This window comes from Siniperca chuatsi, linkage group LG6, assembly GCF_020085105.1.
Source record: "Siniperca chuatsi isolate FFG_IHB_CAS linkage group LG6, ASM2008510v1, whole genome shotgun sequence".
Classification (NCBI taxonomy): Eukaryota; Metazoa; Chordata; class Actinopteri; order Centrarchiformes; family Sinipercidae; genus Siniperca; species Siniperca chuatsi.
In genome coordinates, this window is record NC_058047.1 from 5,669,215 (window position 1) to 5,688,856 (window position 19,642).

General features: G+C 48.0%; 1 protein-coding gene across 1 annotated transcript; it reads right to left on the reverse strand.

The window, feature by feature from the left end:
- Positions 1 to 5,925: 5,925 nt before the first annotated feature.
- LOC122877904 (GATA zinc finger domain-containing protein 14-like) lies at positions 5,926 to 9,433 on the reverse strand. The gene is made up of 4 exons (XM_044200095.1): positions 9,011 to 9,433; positions 8,442 to 8,581; positions 6,323 to 8,278; positions 5,926 to 6,011 (listed from the first exon to the last, which is right to left on the reverse strand). Exons 1-3 carry the CDS (start codon positions 9,407 to 9,409, stop codon positions 6,388 to 6,390), a joined length of 2,430 nt encoding a protein of 809 aa, XP_044056030.1. The 5' UTR covers positions 9,410 to 9,433; the 3' UTR covers positions 5,926 to 6,011; positions 6,323 to 6,387.
- Positions 9,434 to 19,642: the final 10,209 nt, after the last annotated feature.

Below are 19,642 nucleotides of genomic sequence, written 5' to 3' on the forward strand. Positions count from 1 at the left end.
CGAATTGGCATACATTTTCGTGCAAACATCCATGCTCTCTAAAGGATAATCCTAGTGATTTAGTTGATTTAGTTGACCCTACCATTTTTACTTGCGCACCAACCATCAAGCCAAACTACCCTCGTATAAGTATTGTCATCTACATAATACAATACTGACTGTAAACCAATGTCCAGCTTAGAGATGGTTAGACCTTGACAGAGGTTATGAGCGCTTCACTGTTCTATATGTGAGTTGTTGTTTTATATGCACCCTCAATTTGGAATTAATGTTTTTTGGGTTTTAGTATTAATCACAATCAGATATACTGTTTAGCAATATTAAATTCTCAATCTCTAACAATGCTTAAACTGCTACAAAATACCTTTTCAACCTTTTAGTTTTGTCTGACAGCCAGGAGTTATGTTTATGCTCTTGTTTATTATTCTCCAATGTCCTTGACAGAGGGCCATTCAGGCAGTAAACGGAAATGGAAATTAACTAAAGCAAATAACCAGCTCTATTGAACCTCCTCTAATTACGTCATTACTTATTTTGTTAAATTAATTTTGATAATTTAATTTTAAGACGATTCTGGCAAATAAATACATCTCATTCCAATTTTTGTTGTCTGATCTTGCTTTTGGTAAGTTATACTGTTGAAATAACTCAAATTTATTTCATTAGACTACAATTAATAGTGTTTTTAAAGGAGAAATCAATAGCAGGCAATAACAGATAGCAATATTTTGTCTGTCTGAAATACTTAACTTTTTGAATACTTAACACTACTACTATCTCCAGTCTTCTGATACAATAAGGCATATTATAAAATATCATACAAACAATCAAAGCCATGAAGGTTATATAAGAAACTTATAATGAATACTTACTTTGTCCAGAGGATACATGTAAATATCCAAGCAAAAATATCCAACAAAGAATTTTTCTTTCCATGATGACTGGTGTTACTTCTCACTACTCCAGGTACAGACAAGTAATTTGTCTATGATTGCACACTGTGCTTCGTTTTAAAATGACTCCTCCCTGAGCTATAGAGGGAGTGACAAGGCAGGCGCACATCCCAATCAACATTTCCTCAGTAAAAATGCCATTGGACTTAATAAGCCTTTAACAAAACCAAACTATTACTGGAAACCCTCATCAAGGTTGTCAAACAGGTTTCTTTATATAATGCAATTCCTCTCTTCATCTGCTCTCTCTGCTTTTAGGTCAATTCAAACTCTACTATTCTACATTATTATTATTTTTTTTTTTACTATCTTCACTATTTTGATCACATCCACATGCTGGGAACTTTAAGCTCAACTCTTATAAAAACTGCAGATTCTTTACAACATATGTGCACTAAATATAGCAGATGGTTTTTGCTGATGGTGTGTGTTGTTGTGTGTTCCAACATTCACTGAAAATTGGAAATTCTTGTGCCTGTGAAAGCTCAGTTGGCAAGTAAAGGCTGTCTGTAGGACTAAATTGTGGTAGGATATTTCATTTTAAATGTAATCGGTATAAGAGGAGCTACTGTGGTATATTGTAGCTTTTTCCATTTGATTTAGAATTCAGTTCAATTTTAAACTCTTATTTTATATCAGCAATGGATCAAATGACTGAAGGAGTGGTAAAGAGCTGTTTAATTCAATTCCAACTTGAAGGGGAACAGTTTTCTATGTGTAATGTGAAACAAATTGCTTGTAGTGATGAACCCACATCATTAAAGATGATTATAATTTCCCAACAACAAACACAAAAACATGCAGTTGTTTTCAGTGAAAAACCCTGTCCACTGTGCACTACCCGCGCAGCACCAAATACCAGATGGACACAGTGACTAACTGGCAAGTGGAGCATTTAGCAACTGTAAATAGGCAACTGTTTGCCAACATGTTTGCCATATCAATTTTATATGGAGATAATATGTCAATGTAGTGTTTAATGCTTGTTGCACTGCCCCAAAGTGGACAAAAAATGATTAATGCAGGTTTAACATCTTTTTTGAAAGCATGGTTATACACTGACATAATGTGATATTACGTAGATCACTGCTTGTTAATGCTTGTTCTATTGTGTGTGGTACAAAACAAAAATCCTTAAATAAAACATATTGTATATAATGCATAAGTTGAATCTCCTTTAGATTGCTATGATTCATTTGATGCACACTGCTGTGTATCATTATAGTTATTTTAGTGATTTTAATATAAAACTATAAACAATAGTCTATAAAGCACAACTTTAAGCGATCAAATAAAAACATACATACCAGACAATACAATTCTCTCAAAAAATTTCACAAATTTCTCTCATAAAATTTTAAGGAATGTATGCAACGTCTATACAATTTTCTCTACAATTTTCTGTGCCTTTAAATGATGAATTAATCCAGTGTTTATGTGTATGGAGAAACAACTGTCTTCCATATTTTTGGGTTTGTAATTTATTCAGTTTTTTATTTACATTGTTCCACCACAGTAGAGAGAAACTGACCACAAATAGATTTACCAAATGCTGTTTGCTTCCAGCCTGGGACCTTTGTTACATGTAATTTCCCATTTCTCTCACTCTTGTTTTCTTTGACCTCTCAACTGTCCGCTATCGAATGGGCAAAAATGCCCGTAAAATTTAACCTGTGCAATGCGGTGGTGTGCAGATACACACTATTGAGCATGCATAGTTGTACTGATGTGAAGCTTCTGTCTCCCAGTCTGTGTGACTAGGTGTTGAGCTGCGGGATCCCTTGAATCCATTCAGCCCATTCTGATGATTATAATATACAATATTACATACATATACATACAATATACAATATAATACAGTATAATGGTAGTATATTTGCCGTTTTCCCCCCAATATTACATCAGCAGTTAAACATGTTGCATCCAGAGCTAATGACTACAGAAAACTATGATAATGTAATACCCAACGTTGTAGTGGAATATATTACAAAAAATATTGTTTGATGTTTAATCCCTTTAGAGGGACATCTTGCTACATTTCGGCACATTACCACATAACTCCATCATTGTTAAATTATCATATGCTACAAACCAATAAATGACATGCAGTACTCCCCTCACTAGTCCAGTATTAACTAATACTTAGCTCAAGACACCGTTTTAAACTGGAATGTGTCTTAATGGAAGAAAAGATAGGCTGATAGTATTGGAATTTTTGTAAACAAGTGAATACATGACATTTAACCATTACTCAATATTTAATGATAGAATTTAATTACCTCTGAATTTATAACATTGAAGTATTTTACTGAAAACCATCTATCAGACTTTTTGTGGTTGAAATTCCCATCTTTGAAATTTCCAGAAGGTCATTTTAGGTTATGCAATTTCAAAAATATATGTTTTTGCACTCTGGAGTTCTTCCTGTTGTTGACACAGATACAGGAAAGTGAACTTGAAATGTATAACCCTCATGGAGGAATTCTTCAAGATAATAGTTTAATAGTTATTACAATATACTGTAGATACAGATGTCAAAGTTGTGCACCTCCAAAACACAAATTGTCAGACTGCTTATTTTTGACTAGTTTGAACACTTATTTAATTGCACATCTTGCATTGTGTCTCTGCTGATATTTATAATTTGATATATTGAGGAAATGTTTTACACAATGAGTAGCAAAATATTGATTTGAGATTATCTTTTTGTGTATTTTTACACGTTTTAAGGCAGATCACGACAATGAATGTATTTATATAATTATATTAGCTTTCAAATCAAATGTTGAATAAAGTTTCTTTCGAATGATTTATTAAAGAACACAAAAAGAACAAAGAAAGGGCACTTCAAATAGATATGTGTCTTTATTATAAATCTGATATTAAATATCAGCAAAACCAGAAGGTGGTTTGGCTATGTGCAAAGTGCAGAAAGGGTCATATAGCCTTAAGTGAAAATGTTTGCGGCTGCAAACAAAATGTCACACTAAATAATCGTTTTTAAAGTCTAATATACATTTTAGTACTTTCTTTTTTTAAATCAGTGATATTGAGAAGAAATACATTCTTTCTGCAGGGGAAAACCCCCCAAAACATGTTGCTGCATATCCTTGCAGCACGGAAATAAGAAATGAATGACACATACTGGCTTCAGGATCACAAATACAGGTAGCTTATCCTGCTTAAATTTGTCACATTGTTATTAATTTCTTTTTAATAAACAGATATCCAAAATCCACAAAATCCAAAATATACACATTACCAAATATAAACATAAGATTCACAGTAATATTATAAATTGCTTATATCTCAAGTTACTTCTTGGTCAGCTGCATATAGATATGTATGTGAAGTGGAATATAGCTATGTTTGTACAATATCAAATCTCAAGTGCAGGGTATAGTATATGGTTAATTCAAAATGTTCAATGATTATGTCCATGACATTGCACGTTTGTCCCATTATTGCACTTTGTGCCCCATTACGTACCGTAAATCAGAAAGTTGTAATGATTGTAATCCACCAAGAGACAGTAATTCAGAGAGAAAGACTGAGACTAAACAAACAGAGCAGAACAGAGCTGAAATAAAGGCTCCGCAGTTTGTGCAGCATCCTCCTCATGGTACTGAAGACATTAAATGACTGGAGCTTCAGCAGAAAGTAGAGTCGGCTCTGGTCCTTCTTGTACACAGGCCCGGTGTTCTTAGCCCAGCCCAAACAAAGTACAAATAGCCAAGACCATACTAAACACATACATACACATTTAATCATTATCATGTGCCTCAAGCCCATGTAATGGAAACTTAGTTAACCTGCACACATAATGTCCTCTGTACTGAAATAATTCAAGGTGTTGTTTTATAGCAGAGCACCTCCCATGCAACAAACAAGCAGTGCTTTCGTAATCTGGTTTTCAAATGAATTGGACAGACACATTCTATGACCTTAATAAATACATTTTTGATTGGCATGAGACAAAACAAATTCATGTTCATTAGACATTACTATGCATTTTGTCAGTAATACCTGACAGACTGTTCAATTCCCTGATTCGGGGAACAGTAGTCATACAATTGGTGTGAGGCACCCACTAAGATTATCATTGCAAATGTTTTCTGTGAAATGTTTCCTCATTTACATATAATGAAAGGGAGGAGTGAGGAAGAAACACTTTACTAGTTTCCTGGTTAACAGGCTTGTCAGCATGGCAGCTACTCCTCCAGATACAAAGGAAAAGAATTATTGACATATCTTAAGAAACCTCTTAGACAAATCAAATTGCTTGGTTTGAGCTTCCCATTGTACTGTGCAAATAATTTGACACTTGAGCCAAATGCACATCTTCACTATTCACAATCCTGGGGAATATAGCCATTTTTTGGGGATTATAGAGAGCGAAAATGGGTCTTAATGTTGACTTGTAAAGAGTTCAATTTTACAAAATGATAGTAAAGAGACATAAGAGGTGACTGAGCCTAAAATCTAAGCCTCTGTGTTTAATCAAAATCACTTTTTCTTGGACCTTGAGTGCAATCCAGGTACTTCTGGTGGTTTAGATATATTGGTTGTAGATCTATGCAGGTGAGTACAATGACATTTGATGTGTTGGGCTCAAAATGTCAAAAACACAAAAGAAACATCTCTTTCCAGATATGATGAAACAACCAAGGTGAACGGTCCCTTCACATTGTGTTTGCTGTCTTTATACATTCAGTTTTGACTATTTCTGTCCACATGAAGCTTCTATGGGGCAACTCTAACCCTTTGAATGTTTGTCACGATGACTTTGTGGGCTGTTCCATTCAGGAGCTTCTCTCTAAAAATCTAAATTGAGAGAAAACAGAGAATAAACATCAGAAGATCATCATATTACCTTCACCACACCCTTTCTATCGGTGTATGCATTATCATATATAATGTTAGCTGAAGAGCCTTCACAAAACCGTTACGTTACACTTTATGTTGTACATACCTGTTTAACAAGTTCAATGATGGTTCCATTGTTGACCTCTCCATAGGAAGTTATCTTTATCTGTAGATGTGCCAGTGATACCAAGCCTGTAGGGATTAAAAGAAACATTACATGTGGAAATTAAAAAAGACAAATAAAAAAATGGGACTTGTATACCCTGTACTGCATACCATTGCCCTCAAACAACAGAAAACCTTTTTGTCCCTTACCCCTCCAGAATTTTTTTAAATTCCTACACATGATATCATGCTATGTTTAAAACTCATTTGTCGTATCAAGTAACAATATTTCCAATTTCAATTTGTGAGCCATCAAAGGGGTAGAACTAAGCTATGGGTCAAAATTTATTCTAAAAATAATCTCTTTCAGAGGGAGCTTTGGCCTTCTGCCACCTTACCAGTTGTGGCGGTTGGAGCTGTAGTTGTGGTGGATGCAGTTGTGGTGGTTGGAGTTGTGGTGGATTCAGTTGTGGTGGTTGGAGTTGAAGTTGTGATGGATGCAGTTGTGGTGGTTGGAGATGAAGTTGTGGAGGTTGGAGTTGTGGTGGTTACAGCTGGAGATGTGGAGGTTGCTGTTGTGGTGGTTGGAGCCAAAGTGGTGGTGGCTGCAGTTGTGGTGGTTGGAGCCGGTGTTGTGGTGGTTGGAGATATAGATGTGGTGACTGCTGTTGTGGTGGTTACAGCTGGAGATGTGGTGGCTGCTGTGGTGGTGGTTGGAGCCAAAGTGATGGTGGCTGCAGTTGTGGTGGTTGGAGCCGGTGTTGTGGTGGTTGGAGATGTAGATGTGGTGACTGCTGATGTGGTGGTTGGAGCTGGAGTTGTGGTGGCTGATGTTGTGGTGGTTGGAGCCGGCATTGTGGTGGCTGCAGTTGTGGTGGTTGGAGATGGAGTGGTGGTGTCTGCAGTTGTTGTGATTGGAGCCGGAGTGGTTGTGACTAATGTTGTGGTGGTTGGAGCTTGAGTTGTGGTGGCTGCAGTTGTGGGGGTTGGAGCCGGCGTTGTGGTGGCTGCTGTTGTGGTGGATGGAGCCGGAGTTGTGGTGTCTGCAGTTGTGGTGGTTGGAGCCGGAGTGGTGGTGGCTGCAGTTGTGGTGGTTGGAGCTGGAGTTGTGGTGTATGCAGTTGTGGTGGCTGCAGTTGTGGAGGTTGGAGCCGGCATGGTGGTGGCTGCAGTTGTGGTGGTTGGAGCTGGAGTTGTGGTGGCTGCAGTTGTGGTGGTTGGAGCAAGCGTTGTGCTGGCTGCACTTGTCGTGGCTGCTGTTGTGGTGGTTGGAGCTGGAGTTGTGATGGCTGCATCTGTGGTGATTACAGCCGGAGATGTGGTGGCTGCTGTTGTGGTGGTTGGAGCTGGAGTCGTGATGGCTGCATCTGTGGTGATTACAGCCGGAGATGTGGTGGCTGCAGTTGTGGTGGTTGGAGCTGCAGTTGTGGTGTCTGCAGTTGTGGTGGTTACAGCTGGAGATGTGGTGGCTGCAGTTGTGGTGGTTGGACCCAGAGTGGTTGTGACTGCTGTTGTGGTGGTTGGAGCCGGTGTTGTGGTGGCTGCAGTTGCGGTGGTTGGAGCTGGAGTTGTGGTGGCTGCTGTTGTTGTGGTTGGAGCCGGTGTTGTTGTGGCTGCAGTTGTGGTGGTTGGAGCCGGAGTGGTTGTGACTACTGTTGTGGTGGATGGAGCTGGAGTTGTGGTGGCTGTTTTTGTGGTGGTTGGAGCCGGCATTGTGGTGGCTGCAGTTGTGGTGGTTGGAGATGGAATGGTGGTGTCTGCAGATGTGGTGGTTGGAGCCGGTGTTGTGGTAGTTGGAGATGTAGATGTGGTGACTGATGTTGTGGTGGTTGGAGCTGGAGTTGCGGTGGCTGATGTTGTGGTGGTTGGAGCCAAAGTGGTGGTGTCTGCAGTTGTTGTGATTGGAGCCGGAGTGGTTGTGACTAATGTTGTGGTGGTTGGAGCTTGAGTTGTGGTGGCTGCAGTTGTGGTGGTTGGAGATGGAGTGGTGGTGTCTGCAATTGTCGTGGTTGGAGCCAAAGTGGTGGCGGCTGCAGTTGTGGTGGTTGGAGCCAGCGTGGTGGTGCCTGCAATTGTGGTTGTTGGAGCTGGAGTTGTGGTGGCTGCAGTTGTGGTGGTTGGAGCCGGCATGGTGGTGTCTGCAGTTGTGGTGGTTGGAGCCGGAGTGGTTGTGACTAATGTTGTGGTGGTTGGAGCTTGAGTTGTGGTGGCTGCAGTTGTGGTGGTTGGAGATGGAGTGGTGGTGTCTGCAATTGTCGTGGTTGGAGCCAAAGTGGTGGTGGCTGCAGTTGTGGTGGTTGGAGCAGGCGTTGTGGTGTCTGCAGTTATGGTGGTTGGAGCCGGCGCGGTGGTGCCTGCAATTGTGGTTGTTGGAGCTGGAGTTGTGGTGGCTGCAGTTGTGGTGGTTGGAGCCGGCATGGTGGTGTCTGCAGTTGTGGTGGTTGGAACTGGAGTTGTGGTGGCTGCAGTTGTGATGGTTGGAACTGGAGTTGTGGTGGCTGCAGTTGTGGTGGTTACTGCTGGAGATGTGGTGGCTGCAGTTGTGGTGGTTTCTGTTGTGGAGGTTGGAGCCGGCATGGTGGTGGCTGCAGTTGTGGTGGTTGGAACTGGAGTTGTGGTGTCTGCAGTTGTGGTGGTTGGAGCCAGCGTGGTGGTGCCTGCAATTGTGGTTGTTGGAGCTGGAGTTGTGGTGGCTGCAGTTGTGGTGGTTGGAGCCGGCATGGTGGTGTCTGCAGTTGTGGTGGTTGGAACTGGAGTTGTGGTGGCTGCAGTTGTGATGGTTGGAACTGGAGTTGTGGTGGCTGCAGTTGTGGTGGTTACTGCTGGAGATGTGGTGGCTGCAGTTGTGGTGGTTTCTGTTGTGGAGGTTGGAGCCGGCATGGTGGTGGCTGCAGTTGTGGTGGTTGGAACTGGAGTTGTGGTGTCTGCACTTGTGGTGGTTACCGCCCGCGTTGTGGTGGCTGCTGTTGTGGTGGTTGGAGCCGGCGTGGTTGTGACTACTGTTGTGGTGGATGGAGCTGGAGTTGTGGGAGCTGGAGTTGTGGTGGCTGTTTTGTGGTGGTTGGAGCCAAAGTGGTGGTGGCTGCAGTTGTGGTAGTTGGAGATGTAGATGTGGTGACTGATGTTGTGGTGGTTGGAGCTTGAGTTGTGGTGGCTGCAGTTGTGGTGGTTGGAGATGGAGTGGTGGTGTCTGCAATTGTCGTGGTTGGAGTCAAAGTGGTGGTGGCTGCAGTTGTGGTGGTTGGAGCAGGCGTTGTGGTGTCTGCAGTTATGGTGGTTGGAGCCAGCGTGGTGGTGCCTGCAATTGTGGTTGTTGGAGCTGGAGTTGTGGTGGCTGCAGTTGTGGTGGTTGGAGCCGGCATGGTGGTGTCTGCAGTTGTGGTGGTTGGAACTGGAGTTGTGGTGGCTGCAGTTGTGGTGGTTACTGCTGGAGATGTGGTGGCTGCGGTTGTGGTGGTTTCTGTTGTGGAGGTTGGAGCCGGCATGGTGGTGGCTGCAGTTGTGGTGGTTACCGCCGGCGCCAGGTGGCTGCTGTTGTGGTGGTTGGAGCCGGCGTGGTTGTGACTACTGTTGTGGTGGATGGAGCTGGAGTTGTGGTGGCTGTTTTTGTGGTGGTTGGAGCCAAAGTGGTGGTGGCTGCAGTTGTGGTGGTTGGAGCCGGTGTTGTGGTAGTTGGAGATGTAGATGTGGTGACTGATGTTGTGGTGGTTGGAGCTGGAGTTGTGGTGGCTGATGTTGTGGTGGTTGGAGCCGGCATTGTGGTGGCTGCAGTTGTGGTGGTTGGAGATGGAGTGGTGGTGTCTGCAGTTGTTGTGATTGGAGCCAGAGTGGTTGTGACTAATGTTGTGGTGGTTGGAGCTTGAGTTGTGGTGGCTGCAGTTGTGGTGGTTGGAGATGGAGTGGTGGTGTCTGCAATTGTCGTGGTTGGAGCCAAAGTGGTGGTGGCTGCAGTTGTGGTGGTTGGAGCAGGCGTTGTGGTGTCTGCAGTTATGGTGGTTGGAGCCGGCGTGGTGGTGCCTGCAATTGTGGTTGTTGGAGCTGGAGTTGTGGGGCTGCAGTTGTGGTGGTTGGAGCCGGCATGGTGGTGTCTGCAGTTGTGGTGGTTGGAACTGGAGTTGTGGTGGCTGCAGTTGTGATGGTTGGAACTGGAGTTGTGGTGGCTGCAGTTGTGGTGGTTACTGCTGGAGATGTGGTGGCTGCAGTTGAGGTGGTTTCTGTTGTGGAGGTTGGAGCCGGCATGGTGGTGGCTGCAGTTGTGGTGGTTGGAACTGGAGTTGTGGTGTCTGCAGTTGTGGTGGTTACCGCCGCGCGTTGTGGTGGCTGCTGTTGTGGTGGTTGGAGCCGGCGTGGTTGTGACTACTGTTGTGGTGGATGGAGCTGGAGTTGTGGGAGCTGGAGTTGTGGTGACTGATGTTGTGGTGGTTGGAGCTGGAGTTGTGGTGGCTGCATCTGTGGTGATAACAGCCGGAGATGTGGTGTCTGCAGTTGTGGTGGTTGGAGCTGCAGTTGTGGTGTCTGCAGTTGTGGTGGTTACAGCTGGAGATGTGGTGGCTGCAGTTGTGGTGGTTGGACCCAGAGTGGTTGTGACTGCTGTTGTGGTGGTTGGAGCCGGTGTTGTGGTGGCTGCAGTTGCGGTGGTTGGAGCTGGAGTTGTGGTGGCTGCTGTTGTGGTGGATGGAGCCGGAGTTGTGGTGTCTGCAGTTGTGGTGGTTGGAGCCGGAGTGGTGGTGGCTGCAGTTGTGGTGGTTGGAGCTGGAGTTGTGGTGTATGCAGTTGTGGTGGCTGCAGTTGTGGAGGTTGGAGCCGGCATGGTGGTGGCTGCAGTTGTGGTGGTTGGAGCTGGAGTTGTGGTGGCTGCAGTTGTGGTGGTTGGAGCAAGCGTTGTGCTGGCTGCACTTGTCGTGGCTGCTGTTGTGGTGGTTGGAGCTGGAGTTGTGATGGCTGCATCTGTGGTGATTACAGCCGGAGATGTGGTGGCTGCTGTTGTGGTGGTTGGAGCTGGAGTCGTGATGGCTGCATCTGTGGTGATTACAGCCGGAGATGTGGTGGCTGCAGTTGTGGTGGTTGGAGCTGCAGTTGTGGTGTCTGCAGTTGTGGTGGTTACAGCTGGAGATGTGGTGGCTGCAGTTGTGGTGGTTGGACCCAGAGTGGTTGTGACTGCTGTTGTGGTGGTTGGAGCCGGTGTTGTGGTGGCTGCAGTTGCGGTGGTTGGAGCTGGAGTTGTGGTGGCTGCTGTTGTTGTGGTTGGAGCCGGTGTTGTTGTGGCTGCAGTTGTGGTGGTTGGAGCCGGAGTGGTTGTGACTACTGTTGTGGTGGATGGAGCTGGAGTTGTGGTGGCTGTTTTGTGGTGGTTGGAGCCGGCATTGTGGTGGCTGCAGTTGTGGTGGTTGGAGATGGAATGGTGGTGTCTGCAGATGTGGTGGTTGGAGCCGGTGTTGTGGTAGTTGGAGATGTAGATGTGGTGACTGATGTTGTGGTGGTTGGAGCTGGAGTTGCGGTGGCTGATGTTGTGGTGGTTGGAGCCAAAGTGGTGGTGTCTGCAGTTGTTGTGATTGGAGCCGGAGTGGTTGTGACTAATGTTGTGGTGGTTGGAGCTTGAGTTGTGGTGGCTGCAGTTGTGGTGGTTGGAGATGGAGTGGTGGTGTCTGCAATTGTCGTGGTTGGAGCCAAAGTGGTGGCGGCTGCAGTTGTGGTGGTTGGAGCCAGCGTGGTGGTGCCTGCAATTGTGGTTGTTGGAGCTGGAGTTGTGGTGGCTGCAGTTGTGGTGGTTGGAGCCGGCATGGTGGTGTCTGCAGTTGTGGTGGTTGGAGCCGGAGTGGTTGTGACTAATGTTGTGGTGGTTGGAGCTTGAGTTGTGGTGGCTGCAGTTGTGGTGGTTGGAGATGGAGTGGTGGTGTCTGCAATTGTCGTGGTTGGAGCCAAAGTGGTGGTGGCTGCAGTTGTGGTGGTTGGAGCAGGCGTTGTGGTGTCTGCAGTTATGGTGGTTGGAGCCGGCGTGGTGGTGCCTGCAATTGTGGTTGTTGGAGCTGGAGTTGTGGTGGCTGCAGTTGTGGTGGTTGGAGCCGGCATGGTGGTGTCTGCAGTTGTGGTGGTTGGAACTGGAGTTGTGGTGGCTGCAGTTGTGATGGTTGGAACTGGAGTTGTGGTGGCTGCAGTTGTGGTGGTTACTGCTGGAGATGTGGTGGCTGCAGTTGTGGTGGTTTCTGTTGTGGAGGTTGGAGCCGGCATGGTGGTGGCTGCAGTTGTGGTGGTTGGAACTGGAGTTGTGGTGTCTGCAGTTGTGGTGGTTGGAGCCAGCGTGGTGGTGCCTGCAATTGTGGTTGTTGGAGCTGGAGTTGTGGTGGCTGCAGTTGTGGTGGTTGGAGCCGGCATGGTGGTGTCTGCAGTTGTGGTGGTTGGAACTGGAGTTGTGGTGGCTGCAGTTGTGATGGTTGGAACTGGAGTTGTGGTGGCTGCAGTTGTGGTGGTTACTGCTGGAGATGTGGTGGCTGCAGTTGTGGTGGTTTCTGTTGTGGAGGTTGGAGCCGGCATGGTGGTGGCTGCAGTTGTGGTGGTTGGAACTGGAGTTGTGGTGTCTGCACTTGTGGTGGTTACCGCCCGCGTTGTGGTGGCTGCTGTTGTGGTGGTTGGAGCCGGCGTGGTTGTGACTACTGTTGTGGTGGATGGAGCTGGAGTTGTGGGAGCTGGAGTTGTGGTGGCTGTTTTTGTGGTGGTTGGAGCCAAAGTGGTGGTGGCTGCAGTTGTGGTAGTTGGAGATGTAGATGTGGTGACTGATGTTGTGGTGGTTGGAGCTTGAGTTGTGGTGGCTGCAGTTGTGGTGGTTGGAGATGGAGTGGTGGTGTCTGCAATTGTCGTGGTTGGAGTCAAAGTGGTGGTGGCTGCAGTTGTGGTGGTTGGAGCAGGCGTTGTGGTGTCTGCAGTTATGGTGGTTGGAGCCAGCGTGGTGGTGCCTGCAATTGTGGTTGTTGGAGCTGGAGTTGTGGTGGCTGCAGTTGTGGTGGTTGGAGCCGGCATGGTGGTGTCTGCAGTTGTGGTGGTTGGAACTGGAGTTGTGGTGGCTGCAGTTGTGGTGGTTACTGCTGGAGATGTGGTGGCTGCGGTTGTGGTGGTTTCTGTTGTGGAGGTTGGAGCCGGCATGGTGGTGGCTGCAGTTGTGGTGGTTACCGCCGGCGTTGTGGTGGCTGCTGTTGTGGTGGTTGGAGCCGGCGTGGTTGTGACTACTGTTGTGGTGGATGGAGCTGGAGTTGTGGTGGCTGTTTTTGTGGTGGTTGGAGCCAAAGTGGTGGTGGCTGCAGTTGTGGTGGTTGGAGCCGGTGTTGTGGTAGTTGGAGATGTAGATGTGGTGACTGATGTTGTGGTGGTTGGAGCTGGAGTTGTGGTGGCTGATGTTGTGGTGGTTGGAGCCGGCATTGTGGTGGCTGCAGTTGTGGTGGTTGGAGATGGAGTGGTGGTGTCTGCAGTTGTTGTGATTGGAGCCAGAGTGGTTGTGACTAATGTTGTGGTGGTTGGAGCTTGAGTTGTGGTGGCTGCAGTTGTGGTGGTTGGAGATGGAGTGGTGGTGTCTGCAATTGTCGTGGTTGGAGCCAAAGTGGTGGTGGCTGCAGTTGTGGTGGTTGGAGCAGGCGTTGTGGTGTCTGCAGTTATGGTGGTTGGAGCCGGCGTGGTGGTGCCTGCAATTGTGGTTGTTGGAGCTGGAGTTGTGGGGGCTGCAGTTGTGGTGGTTGGAGCCGGCATGGTGGTGTCTGCAGTTGTGGTGGTTGGAACTGGAGTTGTGGTGGCTGCAGTTGTGATGGTTGGAACTGGAGTTGTGGTGGCTGCAGTTGTGGTGGTTACTGCTGGAGATGTGGTGGCTGCAGTTGAGGTGGTTTCTGTTGTGGAGGTTGGAGCCGGCATGGTGGTGGCTGCAGTTGTGGTGGTTGGAACTGGAGTTGTGGTGTCTGCAGTTGTGGTGGTTACCGCCGGCGTTGTGGTGGCTGCTGTTGTGGTGGTTGGAGCCGGCGTGGTTGTGACTACTGTTGTGGTGGATGGAGCTGGAGTTGTGGGAGCTGGAGTTGTGGTGACTGATGTTGTGGTGGTTGGAGCTGGAGTTGTGGTGGCTGCATCTGTGGTGATTACAGCCGGAGATGTGGTGTCTGCAGTTGTGGTGGTTGGAGCTGCAGTTGTGGTGTCTGCAGTTGTGGTGGTTACAGCTGGAGATGTGGTGGCTGCAGTTGTGGTGGTTGGACCCAGAGTGGTTGTGACTGCTGTTGTGGTGGTTGGAGCCGGTGTTGTGGTGGCAGCAGTTGCGGTGGTTGGAGATGGACTTGTGGTGGCTGCTGTTGTTGTCGTTGGAGCCGGTGTTGTTGTGCCTGCAGTTGTGGTGGTTGGAGCCGGAGTTGTTGTGACTACTGTTGTGGTGGATGGAGCTGGAGTTGTGGGAGCTGGAGTTGTGGTGGCTGTTTTTGTGGTGGTTGGAGCCAAAGTGGTGGTGGCTGCAGTTGTGGTGGTTGGAGCCGGTGTTGTCGTAGTTGGAGATGTAGATGTGGTGACTGCTGTTGTGGTGGTTGGAGCTGGAGTTGTGGTGGCTGATGTTGTGGTGGTTGGAGCCGGCATTGTGGTGGCTGCAGTTGTGGTGGTTGGAACTGGAGTTGTGGTGGCTGCAGTTGTGGTGGTTACTGCTGGAGATGTGGTGGCTGCAGTTGTGGTGGTTTCTGTTGTGGAGGTTGGAGCCGGCATGGTGGTGGCTGCAGTTGTGGTGGTTAGAGCTGGAGTTGTGGTGTCTGCAGTTGTGGTGGTTACCGCCGGCGTTGTGGTGGCTGCTATTGTGGTGGTTGGAGCCGGCGTGGTTGTGACTACTGTTGTGGTGGATGGAGCTGGAGTTGTGGGAGCTGGAGTTGTGGTGGCTGTTTTTGTGGTGGTTGGATCCAAAGTGGTGGTGGCTGCAGTTGTGGTGGTTGGAGCCGGTGTTGTGGTAGTTGGAGATGTAGATGTGCTGACTGATGTTGTGGTGGTTGGAGCTGGAGTTGTGGTGGCTGATGTTGTGGTGGTTGGAGATGGAGTGGTGATGGCTGCATCTGTGGTGATTACAGCCGGAGATGTGGTGTCTGCAGTTGTGGTGGTTGGAGCTGCAGTTGTGGTGTCTGCAGTTGTGGTGGTTACAGCTGGAGATGTGGTGGCTACAGTTGTGGTGGTTGGACCCAGAGTGGTTGTGACTGCTGTTGTGGTGGTTGGAGCCGGTGTTGTGGTGGCAGCAGTTGCGGTGGTTGGAGCTGGAGTTGTGGTGGCTGCTGTTGTTGTGGTTGGAGCTGGTGTTGTTGTGGCTGCAGTTGTGGTGGTTGGAGCCGGAGTGGTTGTGACTACTGTTGTGGTGGATGGAGCTGGAGTTGTGGGAGCTGGAGTTGTGGTGGCTGTTTTTGTGGTGGTTGGAGCCAAAGTGGTGGTGGCTGCAGTTGTGGTGGTTGGAGATGGAGTGGTGGTGTCTGCAATTGTCGTGGTTGGAGCCAAAGTGGTGGTGGCTGCAGTTGTGGTGGTTGGAGCAGGCGTTGTGGTGTCTGCAGTTATGGTGGTTGGAGCCAGCGTGGTGGTGCCTGCAATTGTGGTTGTTGGAGCTGGAGTTGTTGTGGCTGCAGTTGTGGTGGTTGGAGCCGGCATGGTGGTGTCTGCAGTTGTGGTGGTTGGAACTGGAGTTTTGGTGGCTGCAGTTGTGGTGGTTACTGCTGGAGATGTGGTGGCTGCAGTTGTGGTGGTTTCTGTTATGGAGGTTTGAGCCGGCATGGTGGTGGCTGCAGTTGTGGTGGTTGGAGCTGGAGTTGTGGTGTCTGCAGTTGTGGTGGTTACCGCCGGCGTTGTGGTGGCTGCTGTTGTGGTGGTTGGAGCCGGCGTGGTTGTGACTACTGTTGTGGTGGATGGAGCTGGAGTTGTGGTGGCTGTTTTTGTGGTGGTTGGAGCCAAAGTGGTGGTGGCTGCAGTTGTGGTGGTTGGAGCCGGTGTTGTGGTAGTTGGAGATGTAGATGTGGTGACTGATGTTGTGGTGGTTGGAGCTGGAGTTGTGGTGGCTGATGTTGTGGTGGTTGGAGCCGGCATTGTGGTGGCTGCAGTTGTGGTGGTTGGAGATGGAGTGGTGGTGTCTGCAGTTGTTGTGATTGGAGCCGGAGTGGTTGTGACTAATGTTGTGGTGGTTGGAGCTTGAGTTGTGGTGGCTGCAGTTGTGGTGGTTGGAGATGGAGTGGTGGTGTCTGCAATTGTCGTGGTTGGAGCCAAAGTGGTGGTGGCTGCAGTTGTGGTGGTTGGAGCAGGCGTTATGGTGTCTGCAGTTATGGTGGTTGGAGCCAGCGTGGTGGTGCCTGCAATTGTGGTTGTTGGAGCTGGAGTTGTGGTGGCTGCAGTTGTGGTGGTTGGAGCCGGCATGGTGGTGTCTGCAGTTGTGGTGGTTGGAACTGGAGTTGTGGTGGCTGCAGTTGTGGTGGTTCCTGCTGGAGATGTGGTGGCTGCAGTTGTGGTGGTTTCTGTTGTGGAGGTTGGAGCCGGCATGGTGGTGGCTGCAGTTGTGGTGGTTGGAGCTGGAGTTGTGGTGTCTGCAGTTGTGGTGGTTACCGCCGGCGTTGTGGTGGCTGCTGTTGTGGTGGTTGGAGCCGGCGTGGTTGTGACTACTGTTGTGGTGGATGGAGCTGGAGTTGTGGGAGCTGGAGTTGTGGTGTCTGCAGTTGTGGTGGTTGGAGCCAAAGTGGTGGTGGCTGCAGTTGTGGTGGTTGGAGCCTGTGTTGTGGTAGTTGGAGATGTAGATGTGGTGACTGATGTTGTGGTGGTTGGAGCTGGAGTTGTGGTGGCTGATGTTGTGGTGGTTGGAGCCGGCATTGTGGTGGCTGCAGTTGTGGTGGTTGGAGATGGAGTGGTGGTGTGTGCAATTGTCGTGGTTGGAGTCAAAGTGGTGGTGGCTGCAGTTGTGGTGGTTGGAGCAGGCGTTGTGGTGTCTGCAGTTATGGTGGTGCCTGCAATTGTGGTTGTTGGAGCTGGAGTTGTGGTGGCTGCAGTTGTGGTGGTTGGAGCAGGCATGGTGGTGGCTGCAGTTGTGGTGGTTGGAGCTGGAGTTGTGGTGGCTGCAGTTGTGGTGGTTACCGCCGGCGTTGTGGTGGCTGCTGTTGTGGTGGTTGGAGCCGGCGTGGTTGTGACTACTGTTGTGGTGGATGGAGCTGGAGTTGTGGGAGCTGGAGTTGTGGTGGCTGTTTTTGTGGTGGTTGGAGCCAAAGTGGTGGCGGCTGCAGTTGTGGTGGTTGGAGCCGGTGTTGTGGTAGTTGGAGATGTAGATGTGGTGACTGATGTTGTGGTGGTTGGAGCTGGAGTTGTGGTGGCTGATGTTGTGGTGGTTGGAGCCAGCATTGTGGTGGCTGCAGTTGTGGTGGTTGGAGATGGAGTGGTGGTGTCTGCAATTGTCGTGGTTGGAGTCAAAGTGGTGGTGGCTGCAGTTGTGGTGGTTTGAGCAGGCGTTGTGGTGTCTGCAGTTATGGTGGTTGGAGCCAGCGTGGTGGTGCCTGCAATTGTGGTTGTTGGAGCTGGAGTTGTGGTGGCTGCAGTTGTGGTGGTTGGAGCCGGCATGGTGGTGTCTGCAGTTGTGGTGGTTGGAACTGGAGTTGTGGTGGCTGCAGTTGTGGTGGTTACTGCTGGAGATGTGGTGGCTGCAGTTGTGGTGGTTTCTGTTTTGGAGGTTGGAGCCAGCATGGTGGTGGCTGCAGTTGTGGTGGTTGGAGCTGGAGTTGTGGTGTCTGCAGTTGTGGTGGTTACCGCCGGCGTTGTGGTGGCTGCTGTTGTGGTGGTTGGAGCCGGCGTGGTTGTGACTACTGTTGTGGTGGATGGAGCTGGAGTTGTGGGAGCTGGAGTTGTGGTGGCTGTTTTTGTGGTGGTTGGAGCCAAAGTGGTGGTGGCTGCAGTTGTGGTGGTTGGAGCCGGTGTTGTGGTAGTTGGAGATGTAGATGTGGTGACTGATGTTGTGGTGGTTGGAGCTGGAGTTGTGGTGGCTGATTTTGTGGTGGTTGGAGCCGGCATTGTGGTGGCTGCAGTTGTGGTGGTTGGAGATGGAGTGGTGGTGTCTGCAATTGTCGTGGTTGGAGTCAACGTGGTGGTGGCTGCAGTTGTGGTGGTTGGAGCAGGCGTGGTGGTGCCTGCAATTGTGGTTGTTGGAGCTGGAGTTGTGGTGGCTGCAGTTGTGGTGGTTGGAGCCGGAGTTGTGGTGTCTGCAGTTGTGGTGGTTGGAACTGGAGTTGTGGTGGCTGCAGTTGTGGTGGTTGGAACTGGAGTTGTGGTTGCTGCAGTTGTGGTGGTTACTGCTGGAGATGTGGTGGCTGCAGTTGTGGTGGTTTCAGTTGTGGAGGTTGGAGCCAGCATGGTGGTGGCTGCAGTTGTGGTGGTTGGAGCTGGAGTTGTGGTGTCTGCAGTTGTGGTGGTTACCGCCGGCGTTGTGGTGGCTGCTGTTGTGGTGGTTGGAGCCGGCGTGGTGGTGGCTGCCGTTGTGGTGGTTGTTGCTGGAGTTGTGGTGGCTGCAGTTGTGGTGGTTGGAGCCGGCATGGTGGTGGCTGCAGTTGTGGTGGTTGGAGCTGGAGTTGTGGTGACTGCAGTTGTGGTGGTTGGAGCCGGCGTGGTGGTGGCTGCAGTTGTGGTGGTTGGAGCTGGAGTGGTGGTGGCTGCAATTGTGGTGGCTGGAGCTGGAGATGTGGTGGCTGCAGTTGTCGTGGTTGGAGCCGAATTATTGGTGGTTGGAGCTGGAGTTGGGGTGGCTGCAGTTGTGGTGGTTCGACCCGGAGTGGTTGTTGATAATTTAGTATTATTAATATTAAAGAATTTCATAACAACAATCAAATCAAATAACAATTTAATCAGCTCTATTTGACACTCTTTTAATCATTTATTTCATTAATTTTGATAATCTCAATATTAGATGATTCACAGTCATAACTAACAGTCATACCTGTGTCCATGTTTATAATTGATCCTTACATTTCAATTTCTAACAAGAAATAAATATAAGTTCTCATTCCAAGCTGGATTGTTTGTTGTATTATCTTACTTGCAGTAATTTACACTGTTGAAATGACTTGTTAATTTTATTAAGCTACAATTAAATGTTTTTTTAAAAGGCAAGGTCAATAGCAAGCAATATTTTGTAGAATATCAAATGTAAAATACATACTGAAATACTTTTGAAAACTTAACACTACTACTGTCTGAAGTCTGCTCTGATACAATAAGGCATTTTAGAAAGTAAAATACAAACAATCAAAGCACTAAAAATATAACTTGTAAAGAAACTTGTAATCCTTACCTTGTCCAGAAGATTCATGTAAATATCCAAGCAAAAATATCCAACAAAGAATTTTTCTTTCCATGATGACTGGTGTTACTTCTCACTACTCCAGGTACAGACAAGTAATTTGTCTATGATTGCACACTGTGCTTAGTTTTTTAATTTCTCCTCCCTAACCTTTAGAGGGAGTGACAAGGCATAGGTGACAGATATTACTTTCATTTAACTTGAAAACCAGTTAAGTCACAGACACACATTTATTGATTATAGGACACTACAAACTAAATCATAAAACACATCATACAAAAATCTGCAGTGACCTTCCACAATGCAGCATTAAGTTATCAATCCAGTTAACAGAAAAGTTGATTAAATGCTTTTCAGCAAAAATGGTTTGTACGAAAATAATGTTCATGTGGACATGACTCAACATTTAAAATGTAAT

Bases quoted from the DNA above. Each gene is read 5' to 3' on its own strand.
- LOC122877904 (XM_044200095.1), bottom strand. From the start codon at position 9,409: ATGCCGGCTCCAACCTCCACAACAGAAACCACCACAACCGCAGCCACC. The intron at 8,582-9,010 runs GCAGCCACCACC...CCACAATTGCAG, and splicing joins CATCTCCAACTACCACAACT to GCACCACCACGCTGGCTCCA. The intron at 8,279-8,441 runs GTAACCACCACA...CCACAATTGCAG, and splicing joins CAGCCACCACATCTCCAGCA to GCACCACCGCGCCGGCTCCA.